At 44.3% G+C, this 14,419-nt stretch overlaps 1 protein-coding gene across 1 annotated transcript; it reads right to left on the reverse strand.

Annotated features, from left to right (window-relative positions):
* Positions 1 to 371: 371 nt before the first annotated feature.
* Positions 372 to 1,772, reverse strand: LOC129250620 (uncharacterized). The gene has a single exon (XM_054890227.1). It carries the CDS (start codon positions 1,770 to 1,772, stop codon positions 372 to 374), a length of 1,401 nt encoding a protein of 466 aa, XP_054746202.1.
* Between the last annotated feature and the right edge of the window lie 12,647 nt (positions 1,773 to 14,419).

Here is a 14,419-nt window from a genome sequence, read left to right on the forward strand (position 1 = left end):
GTCAAGCACCAGCCTACGAGCCTCGTCAGGTGCTGCTGGTTGGTCGTGTGCCATGTAGATGGAGGCAATTTTGATCCTGACGCCGTCAGTAGCCTCCATTTCGATGACCGTCACATCCGATGAGCTGTAGGATGGGATTAAAAATACATTTAGATGTTTTTTTGCTACAATACATGCCCTGGGGTTACCCTGGGTCCGCTTATAGTACAAGTTGTAGTTTTTGAGAGAGAATCCGCTTACCTCAGTACTCCGCACTCTGGGTTCCTGTATCAGTGCGATGTCTACGTCCTCCTCCGATAGGAGAACGGCTAGGTTGTCCGTTGCAGTCCTGGAGTGCTGCAGATTGATCTGGACAACCTTGAGACCCATACTTACTGGTCGTTTTTAGGGGCGTCAAGCTGCATGCCCGTATGCTGCTCATTAGCGCCATCGTTTTGGGTGGACCCGGCTTCTTCCAGTTGCATGCCCATGAGCAACTCATTAGCGTCGTCAACCTCGTCCTGCTCATCCTCCGGATTTGCAGAACGGAATAACTTCAGATGCGCTTTCCTCACGCCAAACCGAAGTTTGTTATCCACTTTTCCCAGTGGCTCAATACTCTCCTCCGAGATTTGGAGAAGGAAGGACACACTGTTCTTTTGCGGAGCCTCCGCTTTGATGATACTCCAGTCATCCATTGGAACAGTGCGGTTGTGTGCTTGCAGGTATGGTATTAACTGCTTAGCTTCGAACTCCATGTTCGGTATCCAGATACGAGCCCTTGGTCGTCTTGGGATCTCACTGGCTGGGATTAGTTTGAGCCTCAAACCTTCCCAGTCGCTCTGGATTTTGCTAATAGCGTTTTGAAGGAAATCAACAGAGAACTGATCGTCGCATTTGATCACCCTGTATCCACGGACCACCTCCATTGAATCATAACCTGGCACTTGACCCTGCGGGCTTGCCATGACGTGATCAACGACAATGCGAGACAGCCGTGCCTCGATTTCGGACCACCTTTCTAACGCAGGTTTACCGCGGTTCGTTAACTCGTCCACCAACGCCGTTTGCAGGTGATCCCGTGCCACCTCGTTAAACGCGCGTTTGGCTGGTTTGGGCGTCAGAGCAGTGTGAGACGTCTTGAGCTTTTTCGCAGTTTTACAGCCCTCGTCCTGCGAACGATTGCGTTTTACGGCTTCTGCCTTCTGGGTGGCTTGGAACGCCAGGTACTCATCGACCACCTTTTGGCACCTTGCCTTATCGGCCGCATCTTTGGGATGAGTTTTACCTTCGGCCTCATTTTTGCTTATTCTGCCGAGAATAGCTAGAGACCGCTGGTAAAGCTTATATCTAGACGGGCCTTTTTTTGGGTATTGACGCTTTTGCCCCTTGGCATCAGCGGATGTGATCGGTTGATTTATAGTTGATGGCGTGCTGTGGCCCACAGCTTTGTCATCAACTGTCTCTTGACTAGAAGCCAAGAGCTCGTCCTCTGAGGGAGTTCCCAACTTCCTCAGCTCGATTGTGTCCGTTCGTTTGTCTGTCCGTTTTGTCATTGGGTCCGTCCGCTTGTCTGTCCGACTGTCGGTTCGTTTTGTCTTTGTGTCAGTCCGTTTGTCCGTCTGTTTGTCTGTCCGTTTGGTAGCGTTATCCGATTTTTTGTTTTTTTGTTGATGGTTCATTTGTCTGTTTCTTACGGTCACCTGCCCTTCCAAAGAGCTGCCCATGTCGCCATGTGCGGTGACCAATGAGGATGGAGGGGAAATAAACGGTCCGCCATGGCAGCGCCCCATACCATGGTAAGGCCACCGTTACAACCTGAGGCGGCCTGATATCAGGAGGGCTCCGTTAGGAGACAGCCTAATTTTATCCCCCGGCTGCCAAACCCACCCAATAGGCACGGGTCGCGTTACACCTTGGGTTGAGGGAGTTTTTTTAACGAAGTTTACGTCTTCGACCTGTGTGGTTCGCGGGAGACCGATTCTCCTGCCTTCCATATCTGGGAGGCGTTCCCCTATCCACCACCTGGGGACGCGCCCTATAGGGATAACAGGTTCCCCCAAGCTCACACCTTATTCAGTGAAAAAATGATTCAAAAACAAAATTTACACCAAAAGATATTGTTCATGATACTTGCAATGCCTTGTGGACAGAACTACACGACATCTACGTTGCTCAGCCTTATGAGAGGAATAAATGGAAAAAGATATCAGACAGGTTTGTAGTGCAAGCTAGATGTTCAAAGTACAATCTTTTGTTTTGTGTTCGTAAAAGTTGTATTCTAAAACGGGAATGCCAAATTTTATTGGAGCGGTTGATGACAAACATATAAAAGTAGCCACCACGAAAATGGTGCTCAGGTGCCAGGGCCTTGGAGGGAATCCCACGCCGATAAACTTCCTATTGGCCAATATGGTTGTTTGCTTGGTTTAAGTGGTGATTCTTCCAGATTCCACCTAGCGCTTCCGCACCATTTTGTTGCCACATCCTCCTTACCAACTTGTTTACCAGTTGTTTACAGCATGACTATATCCAGTATGTGCTGTTCAGGAACCTTATCAGGTTGTTGACATCTAAGTCAGACAGCTGTTCAAGACTCTCGAACAGCGGTTTACCCAGTGTTAACATTCTGTCCTTCCATAGGGCATTCGCAGAGGAAATGGAAGATTGTTTACTTTTTCTCCTGTTGTTTACAACTGTGACAATATGTGTTGTGAGGGATGTTTGTTCTCCCACAGACCAAAAGCCAGTTATGACTGCCGTTAGTCTCCAGGCGTCCCGTCGTTTTATGTTTATCAATGTTGACGATTGCTTTAGGTTCTATGGTGGCCATAACGTTCTGCTAATTCTGCATTTCGTCTGGTCTCTCCCTCTACAATCCGCGATTCGGAGGTATTTTACGGAAATTGCACTCTTGACTGAACCTGATGGTGTGCATACAGATTCTGCAAGAGCATTATTCACGGCAGATCCCCTACTTGTCAGTTTATCCGTTTTTTTATTACCTTGAATGCTCCGATGTCCCGGGACCCAAATTAAGGTCATTTTATGATTTTCGCTCAAGGTGGTAAGGCTATTCCGGCTTTGTTTCCCCCAATTTAGAGGTTATTGTAGCTGAACCCAGTGCCTGGATTGCAGCTTGGCTATCCGAAAGAATAGCGATATTGCCCTTAAAAGAGGGATCTGTGATTAGTAGCCTACAAGCTTCCCTAATTGCCAGTACTTCCGCCTAAAAGACACTGCAAGCATTAGGGAGACGCACAGATTTTTCAATTTTGAGTTTATGAGAGTATATACCAGCTCCAACACCACAATCCATTATACTGCCATCTGTATAGACTGTAGTGTCGAAGTTGTTTAGTGAGAATCCCTTATTCCATTATTTTCTAGATGGACAGAGAGTGACAAAATTTCTACTGAATGTTACCGTCGGGACGATGTAGTCAGTCCCCTTCGAGGTATACTGGGATTGCCGCAGTAATAGACTGGCATGGGCATGAGCTTTTTCCTTCCAGCGACCCACTTCCATTAACCTAAATGCACTCATTGTTGCCATATTCTTGAAATGTAGATCTACCGGAATAACGTGTGTCAGAGTGTTTAGGACCTCCCTAGGACTGGGTCTGATTGCACCGACTGTTATTGCACAGGCTGATTTTTGTATTCTGCTAAGTAATTTGATGTTCTATTCTCTCTCTAGAGCTTTCCACCAAACTACAGAGCCATACGTTAAAATTGGTCGTATAACCGCCTTATACAACCATCACGTATACTTGGGTTGAAGACCCCATCTTCTTCCAAGCATACGTTTACAGGCATATTAAGCGATTTCTGCTTTCTAAACCCTTTCTCAATGTTTAATTTCCAGCTAAGTTTGGAGTCCAGAATTACCCCTAAGTACTTTGCACTGGGTGAAAGTGAGAGGGTTTGTCCGTTAATGCTTGGTAGAGTAAAAATTGGTACCTTATATCTGGTCGTAAATAGGATGAGTTCTGTTTTACGCGAGTTTAAACTTAGGCCACAGCCTGTAGCGCAAGAGTTAAGCTCGCCTTACCCCCTTTGAATGATTCCACTGATCGTATTGGGACACAGTCCTGATGCCATTAACACCACACCATCAGCGTACCCGACCACTTTTACCCTACCTCCATTAAGTTTTATTAAGGTTTTACCAATAACACATAACCAGAGGAGTAGAGATAAAACTTTCCTAAAAGTCTTCCAAATGGTTTTAAAAGGAAGGACAAAAGATTAATTGGCATAAAGTCCTTCGCTGATTCATGTCCCCTTCTGTCTACCTTCGGTACGAAGATAACTCTAGCAGGTTTCCAGCTATTTGGTATAGAACCTAGGTTTAGACACGCTTTGAAAATTTTCATTAGACATGGTAGGATACTATCAAGAGCTTCCTGTTACATCTTGGGAATAGTCCCGTTAGGGCCTGGAGATTTGAAAGGTGAAAAAGATTTGATTGTCCATTCTCTTTTGTGACTATTACATCGGCAAGATACTGTGGGTCATAGCGGCTCCGCCGAATTCTCCCAACACTGTTATCGTGAGCGCTACATCCCGGAAAATGAGTATTTAAGAGAAATTCTCGAGACTCTTCTGCCGTAGAAGTCCAAGAGCCATCTGGTCTCTTGACCCAAGAAGCCATTGAATGATTTTTGGACAAAATACTGCTGAGCTTCGCAGAATCTCTGATAGATTCGATCGAAGAACAAACATCTCTCCAGCTCTCCTTCTTGGCGGCCCTAGTTGCCTTTTTGTAATGTCTCCGACTTTCTCTGTACAGTTGCCAATTACCTGTTGAGTAGCTGAGATTAAAATTTGATCTGGCATCTTCCCTTAATTTCGAGAGCTCATTGCTCCACCAGGGAGGATAAGATTTGTTGCTATATTTAATTGGATACGACGTTTTCTAGGCCCTAATGAATGTCTTCTCCAATGGTGTAACCCTCCCGTAAGGGCATCTTTCACAAAGAGTTGACGAGTACGACGACCCCGTGGACCCTAGTCAAGATGTCCCTCATTTCAGTGACTTTGTAGGAGTTAGCTAGAAAGTTAGGAGACAAAATCCAGCACATGTCTGTTCCCATATTGGGCGGTGTGTTGGTTAGTGTCTGTTCACCATGTTTGGTGCGACTGTATGTATGTAAAAAGCATGACCGGTATGCAACAGGGCGCATTGGGAGTCCCTGGATAGGTCGTTATGGCTTTCCACCTGCGACCTCAAAGGGGTGATGTGAGTTCGCTCTGCCGATGTGTTAGCTTCGTTGTATATCAGTAACCAGCCGCCTTGGACCCTGGTGAGGAAGTGTTCATTGGGCGAAAGAGTAGTAGCTTTCGTTGCTCCGGGGGAGCGCTGGTCCATCCGTGTTTTCCGGGATCGGTAAAGCGTAGGGCAGGCCCCAGGGAACTGGGGTAGGAGCATTGCCTCCGAGGGTGCACCCGCTCTTGACTATTTCGGCCCGCACCCCTGCACACGATGCGCTGGTTAAATAAAAAAGAATGGAAAAAAGACAAAAAGAAGAAAAACAGCAGAAGGCCATTACTGATGGAGATATAGAACAGAGCCCTTTCGTAAGGAAACCTCGATTGCTTCGCTCACCACCACAAAAAGCGAATTTGCCCCTTACAAGTGGAACATTGCCAAATATAGGAAAATCAAAGACGGTCAATGAAGGAGCTGAAATGACGCCTCAAGAATTAGACGTAAGAGTAACGTCAAAAGAGGTTAAAAATACTGCAAATGCGCACAATGCGCCGTCGCGTACCCCTAACGTAACGGGAAACCAATGCATCTCCGCGACAAGAGTTTATGCTCAATATGCGAGCTGAAGAAGAGGAAGCCTTAGAGAAATGTTTTAGAGTGTTTAGGAAGATGAAAGCAGTTATATTGAAAAGTAGGAGTATTTCCACGGAAATAAAGACCAGAGTCTCAGAGCTTGACGAACTATTTGGCGTCATGAAAAACTGCAGAAGAGGTTGCATCCGAGCCGAGAAAGCCGGAAAGAGCCGAAAGAGATCCGAAAGAAATCGGAGGTGACACCCTCGCAACAGCTCGAAAAACAGGTGTTGTCCAGGAGAGTACTCCTTTAACCGCAAAACGGAATGCACCAAGTCCTGTCGCACCCGACTCTTCGAAGAAACTAAGATTCAACAGAGAATCTATAAGAAAGATGATAGGTGTATTAACTGGTAATTTTTTAATAGGCAGCCACGCTAGAAGGTTAGGACTCCCGTACTTCGATTTCTGTAGAAGCTGTCTTAATACAGAAGAAGAGGAAACAGTCAGACACCTTTTATGTGAGTGTGAAAGCCTAGCTATGAGAAGACTGCGCACTCTTGATACAGCATTTCTAACCGATGTAGCGGATATAGCCCATCTAAAACTAACGAAGCTCTGCTCGTTCATTAAAGATACCGGGTGGTTTGAAAAGGAGCACGTGGAGTAAGGATAAGCTCCAGTGGTATCACAATGGACCTGCGGAAGGTCTAAGTGTGTCTTATGACAACCGCCCTACCTACCTACCTACCTACCCTACGGTTCATCTAAAGATATTTTTGGAAATATTAAACGCATCACAGAATACAATAATCTGCATCTGAGACAGGTTTCGTCGTTTAGCGTAGATAACGCGGCAGTCAATTACGGTGTACACAATCCCGTTTTTCAAAAGCTGTTAGAGCTCAATAATAATGTTTCAAAAGCAAACTGCAACTGTCAAGTAAATAATAATTGCTTAAAGCACGCTCTTAATTCTTTATCTGTCGATATTGAAAACATACGCCATGTGCCCACTCGTTGGCTTTCATTGTCATCGGCTTTAGAACGGTTAACTTATAACTGGCCGGCTGTAAAAAGGTATTTTTTAATAAAAGGAGAACAAAACACTCAAAAGGAATTATGGGATTTTGTTACCAGCGGACAAGTGATGGATGACATAAGCCAAGAAAATGAAGAATGTTTTGAAGAAAGCATTTCAGAGGCTTATTTATTTTTTGTTCACAATGTAATCCAAGTGTTTCAGATAGCAGTATTAATGTTGATGAATGCACTATAGTTGACATTGACCGTGTAATGCGAAAATTATTAGACAGTTTGAAAGCAGAATCAAAGATAAATTTTATAGAAACAGAGCTAGATCTATTTTTAAAAATCTTCCAGAACAAGATGGCAAAGATTTTAAAGCCGAAGTTGAAAATTTTGACAACTCTATCAAAATGTTATTGTCATCTTTTTGTCTTAAATACAAGTTATTGTCATGGGAGGAACTATGAATAGCTGTAAAACGATTCGATTTAGAAGGAAATATCAACATGGATGATATCTATTCAGAATATTGTTGTTTGCGTTCAGTGTATGATCATTTACCAAAAACCCTATCAAATGATAAAATATGGTCAATGTTTTTCAAAAAATCAAACGACGAGATGAAAAATTTAAAAAAAGTAGTGTTTTTTGCCTTTTCGATACCAATAAGTAATGCTTATTGCGAGAAGGTATGTATTTAGCTTATGCCTTTAGATTTCATAAAAGCAGAACTTGTTATAAGGCTTAATTTTGATAACGATTGTAGCTCGTTTATTGATTTATTAAATACCCCAAGTAGTAAAAACATGGTGCAAGCTGTCAGTAACAATAACAAATATATGCGGAATTAAAGTAAGCTTTGTACTCTCTTCTACTCTTGGTATTTAATTCTTCAAATGTCTTATCCTCTAAGAAGGTCGAAAAAACTTTATCCGTTTCTTAGACGGGCTTATTTGAAATTATTTAAACTTTTGTTAATGTTTAATATGTGAGAGAAGCTGAAAGCAGAAACCCAAGGAACTTTTGAAAATCCTGTATATTTAAAATAAATATAAAAACAACTAATATTAAAAAATCGAAAACTGGAGAAATATTTTAAGAAATGGTTTACTAAAGCATTGAAATGGTTGTATGTTTTTATTTATTCTTTATTTGTTTATATTTACATGTATATTATTTTTGCTTTATATGTTACAGAAAAAAATTTTATCAAAAAAGAAACTAACTGTTGTACGCAACATATTTAAAGCAGAATAAATTTAAATTTTTGTACAGATAAATCAAGCGATTTCAATTAACTATGTCCAGATGTATTGTTCATATGTCCAGGCTCAGGCCAATATATATCTGGCAACCCTAAGTGAGAGTCGAGTCGCGAATCTTCAGGCTGTCTTTTGTGATTGCAGCTTTTCGATGTTGGTAGACATACGTTTTTTGCTGCACAGAAGCGTGTGCAGGCGTTGAAGTCGCCAAGCACGATTTTTATGTCGTGGCGGAGACAGTGCTCATAGGATCGTTCCAAGCGTGCATAGAAGGAATCTTTTGTTGCATCGTCCTTTTCTTCCGTCGGGCCGTGGGCGCAAATTAGTGACATGTTAAAAAAAAACGGGCTGTGAAGCGGATTATTGCGAGACGCTCGTCCACCGGAGTGAACGACAGTACTTTTCGAAGTCTCTCTCCCACAAAAAATCCGACACCGAATTCGCGCTCCTTTACATGGCAGTTGTAGTAGACGTCGCATGGTCCTACGCTTTTCTTGCCTTGTCGCGTCCATCGCATCTCTTGAATGGCAGTGATGTCAGCCTTTACTCTCACGAGGACATCAACCAGCCGGGCAGTGGCACCTTCCCCATTGAGAGACCGGACATTCCAGATGCATGTCCTCAAATCGTAATCCTTATTTCGTTTGCAGGGATCATCATCAGTATAGGGATTTCTCATCCGACCTTTTTTTAATCTCTTCATTGGGGGGATTTTTAAGTGGCGGGTCCCAAACCCAGCGCACAACCAGCTATCCTAGAATGCTTCGCCGTCTCCCGTTAGCTCACACCTTGGTTGGTTGGTTAGAGTGGTGATTCATCCTGAATCCAACTAGCGCTTCCGCACCATTTTGTTGCCACATCCTCGTTACCAACTTGTTATTTACGGCATGACTATACCCAGTCTGTGCGGTTCAGGAACCTTATTAGGTTGTTGACATCTAAGCCAGACAGTTGTTCGAGCTCCTCGAACAGCGGTTTGCCCAGGGTTAACATTCTGTCCTTCCAAAGGGCAGGGCATTCACAGAGGAAATGGAAGATTGTTTCCTTTTTCTCCGGTTGTTTGCAACTGTGACAGTATGTGTTGTGAGGGATGCCCATTTTGGCTGCCTGTTCTCCGACAGACCAAAAGCCAGTTATGACTGCCGTTAGTCTCCAGGCATCCCGTCGTTTCATGTTTAACAATATTGATGATTGTTTAAGGTTGTAGGTGGGCCATAACGTTCTGCTGATTTTGCATTTCGTCTGGCCCCTCCATCTACACTCCGCCATTCGGAGGTATTTTAGGGAAATTGTACTCTTGACTGCACCTAATGGTGTGAATACCGGTTCTGCAAGAGCGTTATTCATGGCAGATCCCCCTCTTGCCAGTTCATCTGCTTTTTCGTTACCTTCAATATTCCGATGTCCTGGGACCCAGATTAAGGTAACATTATGTTTTTCGCTCAAGGTGGAAAGGCTATTCCTACTTTGTTCCACCACCATTGAGGTTGTAGTCGCTGAATCCAGTGCCTGGATTGCAGCTTGGCTATCCGAGAGAATAGCGATATTGCTCTTAAAAGAGAAGTCTGTGATTAGTAGCCTACAAGCTTCCCCAATTGCCAGTACTTCCGCCTGGAAGACACTGCAGGTATTGGGGAGGCGCACAGATTTTTCAATTTTAAGTCTATGAGAATATATACCAGCTCCTACACCACAATCCATTTTAGAACCATCTGTATAGACTGTAGTGTCGAAGTTGTTTAATGAGAATCCCTTATTCCACTCTTCCTTAGATGGAAAGAGAGTGGCAAAATTCCTATTGAATGTTACCGTCGGGACGATGTAGTCAGTCCTCACCGAGGTTAACTGAGTTTGCCGCAATAGTAGACTGGCATGACCATAAGTGTTTTCTTTCCAGCGGCCCGCTTCGTTTAACCTAAATGCACTCATGGTTGCCGTCTTCTTAATATGTAGGTCTATTGGAATAACGTGTGTCAGTGCGTTCAGAGCCTCCCTAGGACATGATCTGATTGCACCGACCGTTATTGCACAGGCTGATCTTTGTATTCTGCCGAGTAATTTGATGTTGTAATCTCTCCCTAGAGCTTTCCACCAAACTACCGAACCATACGATAAAATTGGTCGTATAACCGCCTTGTACAACCATAATGTATTCTTAGGTTGAAGACCCCATCTTCTTCCAAGCATACGTTTACAGGCATATAGAGCAATTTCAGCTTTCCTTACCCGTTCTTCGACGTTTAATTTCCAGCTAAGTTTGGAGTCCAAAATTACCCCTAAGTACTTTGCACTGGGTGAAAGTGAGAGGGTTTGTCCATTAATATTTGGTAGGGTAAAGCTTGGTACCTTGTATCTGGTGGTAAAGAGCATGAGTTCTGTTTTACGCGGGTTTAAACTTAAGCCACAGCCTGTTGCCCAAGAATTAAGCTCGCCTAACGCCCTTTGAATGATCCCACTGATCGTATTAGGACACAGTCCTGACGCCATTAGCACCACATCATCAGCGTACGCCACCGCTTTTACCCCTCCTCTATTAAGTTTTATTAGGATTTTGCTAATCACACATAACCAAAGAAGTGGAGATAGTACTCCCCCCTGTGGAGTACCCCTGTGGACTCTCTTAGTTATGTTGATGTTACCCATATTAGCTCTAATGATCCTGGTTTCTAGCATAGAGATGATCCAATTGGTGATACAATTTTCCACCTCTAAGTCTATTAACGCCCGTTGGATAGCATTCGTGCTAACGTTATTAAATGCGCCCTCTATGTCAAGAAAAGCTGCCATCGTATACTGTTTGTTTACTAGAGACCCCTCTATTGTTCGGATTACCTCGTGAAGCGCTGTCTCCGTCGATTTGCCTTTGAGGTAAGCATGTTGTGCAGTTGATATACTAAAGCTCTCCAGCGAACTTCTAATGTGCATATCTAAAAGCCGTTCCAAAGTTTTAACAAGGAAGGACGACAAACTGATCGGCCTAAAGTCCTTCGCTGATTCATGTCCTCTTCTGCCTGCCTTTGGTATGAAGACGACCCTAACAAGTTTCCAGCTGTTTGGAATATAACCTAGATTTAGACACGCTTTGAAAATTTCCATTAGCCATGGTAGAATACTATCAAGAGTTTCCTGTAACATCTTAGGAAAGATCCCATCAGGGCCTGGAGATTTGAAAGGTGAGAATGATTTGATTGCCCATGCAACCTTCTCTTTCGTAACTATTACATCGACAAGATGCTGTGGGTCATATCGGCTCCGCCGGATTCTCCCAGCATCACTGTCATGGATGCTACATCCCGGAAAATGTGTATCTAAAAGAAGTTCTAGAGACTCTTCCGCCGTAGAAGTCCAAGTGCCATCCGGCCTCTTGACCCAAGAAGCCATTGAATGATCCTTGGACAGAATACGGCTAAGTCTCGCAGAATCTCTGGTAGATTCGATAGAAGAACAGAAATCTCTCCGGCTCTCTTTCTTGGCGGCCCTGATTGCCTTCTTGTATTGTCTCCGACTTTCTCTATACAACTGCCAATTACCTGTTGAGTAGCTGAGATTGAAATTTGATCTGGCTTCTTCCCTTAATTTTGAGAGCTCATTGCTCCACCAAGGAGGATAGGATTTTTTGCTATATTTAATTGGACATGACGTTTTGTAGGCCCTACTGAATGTCTTTTCCAATGTTGTGACCCTACTCTCAATGTTTTCTGCGAGAGTGATTTGATGGATCGGAATCCTTCCTATCCTATTCCCTACTACATTTTTGAACCGTTTCCAATTTGTTCTAAGTGGGTTTCGATATGGTAAGGGTGGATCTACCTCAAGATCCAGGTGGTAGAGGATCCAGCTGTGGTCCGAAAAGGACTTTTTGCTTGAGACTCTCCAATTTTCTACCCTCACTGAAGTATTTTCAGACAGTAATGTCACATCTATTACTTCCGCCTATCCTCTAAAGCTTTCCGTGCTTGGAAAGGTGAAAGTCGGGGTATTACCCCTGTTACATACTGTTAGGTTAGTATTGATGATAAATTCATATAGGGACTCACCTCGATCATTCGTTTCGGTACTCCCCCATAGGGAATGCCTCGCATTGGCGTCACATCCTAGTAGCAGGATACTGTTTTTGCAGTCAAGCACCAGCCTACGAGCCTCGTCAGGTGCTGCTGGTTGGTCGTGTGCCATGTAGATGGAGGCAATTTTGATCCTGACGCCGTCAGTAGCCTCCATTTCGATGACCGTCACATCCGATGAGCTGTAGGATGGGATTAAAAATACATTTAGATGTTTTTTTGCTACAATACATGCCCTGGGGTTACCCTGGGTCCGCTTATAGTACAAGTTGTAGTTTTTGAGAGAGAATCCGCTTACCTCAGTACTCCGCACTCTGGGTTCCTGTATCAGTGCGATGTCTACGTCCTCCTCCGATAGGAGAACGGCTAGGTTGTCCGTTGCAGTCCTGGAGTGCTGCAGATTGATCTGGACAACCTTGAGACCCATACTTACTGGTCGTTTTTAGGGGCATCAAGCTGCATGCCCGTATGCTGCTCATTAGCGCCATCGTTTTGGGTGGACCCGGCTTCTTCCAGTTGCATGCCCATGAGCAACTCATTAGCGTCGTCAACCTCGTCCTGCTCATCCTCCGGATTTGCAGAACGGAATAACTTCAGATGCGCTTTCCTCACGCCAAACCGAAGTTTGTTATCCACTTTTCCCAGTGGCTCAATACTCTCCTCCGAGATTTGGAGAAGGAAGGACACACTGTTCTTTTGCGGACGCTTTTTCACGCTTTTTCACGCTTTTTCACGCTTTTGCCCCTTGGCATCAGCGGATGTGATCGGTTGATTTATAGTTGATGGCGTGCTGTGGCCCACAGCTTTGTCATCAACTGTCTCTTGACTAGAAGCCAAGAGCTCGTCCTCTGAGGGAGTTCCCAACTTCCTCAGCTCGATTGTGTCCGTTCGTTTGTCTGTCCGTTTTGTCATTGGGTCCGTCCGCTTGTCTGTCCGACTGTCGGTTCGTTTTGTCTCTGTGTCAGTCCGTTTGTCCGTCTGTTTGTCTGTCCGTTTGGTAGCGTTATCCGATTTTTTGTTTTTTTGTTGATGGTTCATTTGTCTGTTTCTTACGGTCACCTGCCCTTCCAAAGAGCTGCCCATGTCGCCATGTGCGGTGACCAATGAGGATGGAGGGGAAATAAACGGTCCGCCATGGCAGCGCCCCATACCATGGTAAGGCCACCGTTACAACCTGAGGCGGCCTGATATCAGGAGGGCTCCGTTAGGAGACAGCCTAATTTTATCCTCCGGCTGCCAAACCCACCCAATAGGCACGGGTCGCGTTACACCTTGGGTTGAGGGAGTTTTTTTAACGAAGTTTACGTCTTCGACCTGTGTGGTTCGCGGGAGACCGATTCTCCTGCCTTCCATATCTGGGAGGCATTCCCCTATCCACCACCTGGGGACGCGCCCTATAGGGATAACAGGTTCCCCCAAGCTCACACCTTATTCAGTGAAAAAATGATTCAAAAACAAAATTTACACCAAAAGATATTGTTCATGATACTTGCAATGCCTTGTGGACAGAACTACACGACATCTACGTTGCTCAGCCTTATGAGAGGAATAAATGGAAAAAGATATCAGACAGGTTTGTAGTGCAAGCTAGATGTTCAAAGTACAATCTTTTGTTTTGTGTTCGTAAAAGTTGTATTCTAAAACGGGAATGCCAAATTTTATTGGAGCGGTTGATGACAAACATATAAAAGTAGCCACCACGAAAATGGTGCTCAGGTGCCAGGGCCTTGGAGGGAATCCCACGCCGATAAACTTCCTATTGGCCAATATGGTTGTTTGCTTGGTTTAAGTGGTGATTCTTCCAGATTCCACCTAGCGCTTCCGCACCATTTTGTTGCCACATCCTCCTTACCAACTTGTTTACCAGTTGTTTACAGCATGACTATATCCAGTATGTGCTGTTCAGGAACCTTATCAGGTTGTTGACATCTAAGTCAGACAGCTGTTCAAGACTCTCGAACAGCGGTTTACCCAGTGTTAACATTCTGTCCTTCCATAGGGCATTCGCAGAGGAAATGGAAGATTGTTTACTTTTTCTCCTGTTGTTTACAACTGTGACAATATGTGTTGTGAGGGATGTTTGTTCTCCCACAGACCAAAAGCCAGTTATGACTGCCGTTAGTCTCCAGGCGTCCCGTCGTTTTATGTTTATCAATGTTGACGATTGCTTTAGGTTCTATGGTGGCCATAACGTTCTGCTAATTCTGCATTTCGTCTGGTCTCTCCCTCTACAATCCGCGATTCGGAGGTATTTTACGGAAATTGCACTCTTGACTGAACCTGATGGTGTGCATACAGAT

Source organism: Anastrepha obliqua, chromosome 6 (assembly GCF_027943255.1).
Source record: "Anastrepha obliqua isolate idAnaObli1 chromosome 6, idAnaObli1_1.0, whole genome shotgun sequence".
In the NCBI taxonomy this organism is placed as follows: Eukaryota; Metazoa; Arthropoda; class Insecta; order Diptera; family Tephritidae; genus Anastrepha; species Anastrepha obliqua.

Bases quoted from the DNA above. Each gene is read 5' to 3' on its own strand.
- LOC129250620 (XM_054890227.1), bottom strand. From the start codon at position 1,772: ATGGGGCGCTGCCATGGCGGACCGTTTATTTCCCCTCCATCCTCATTG.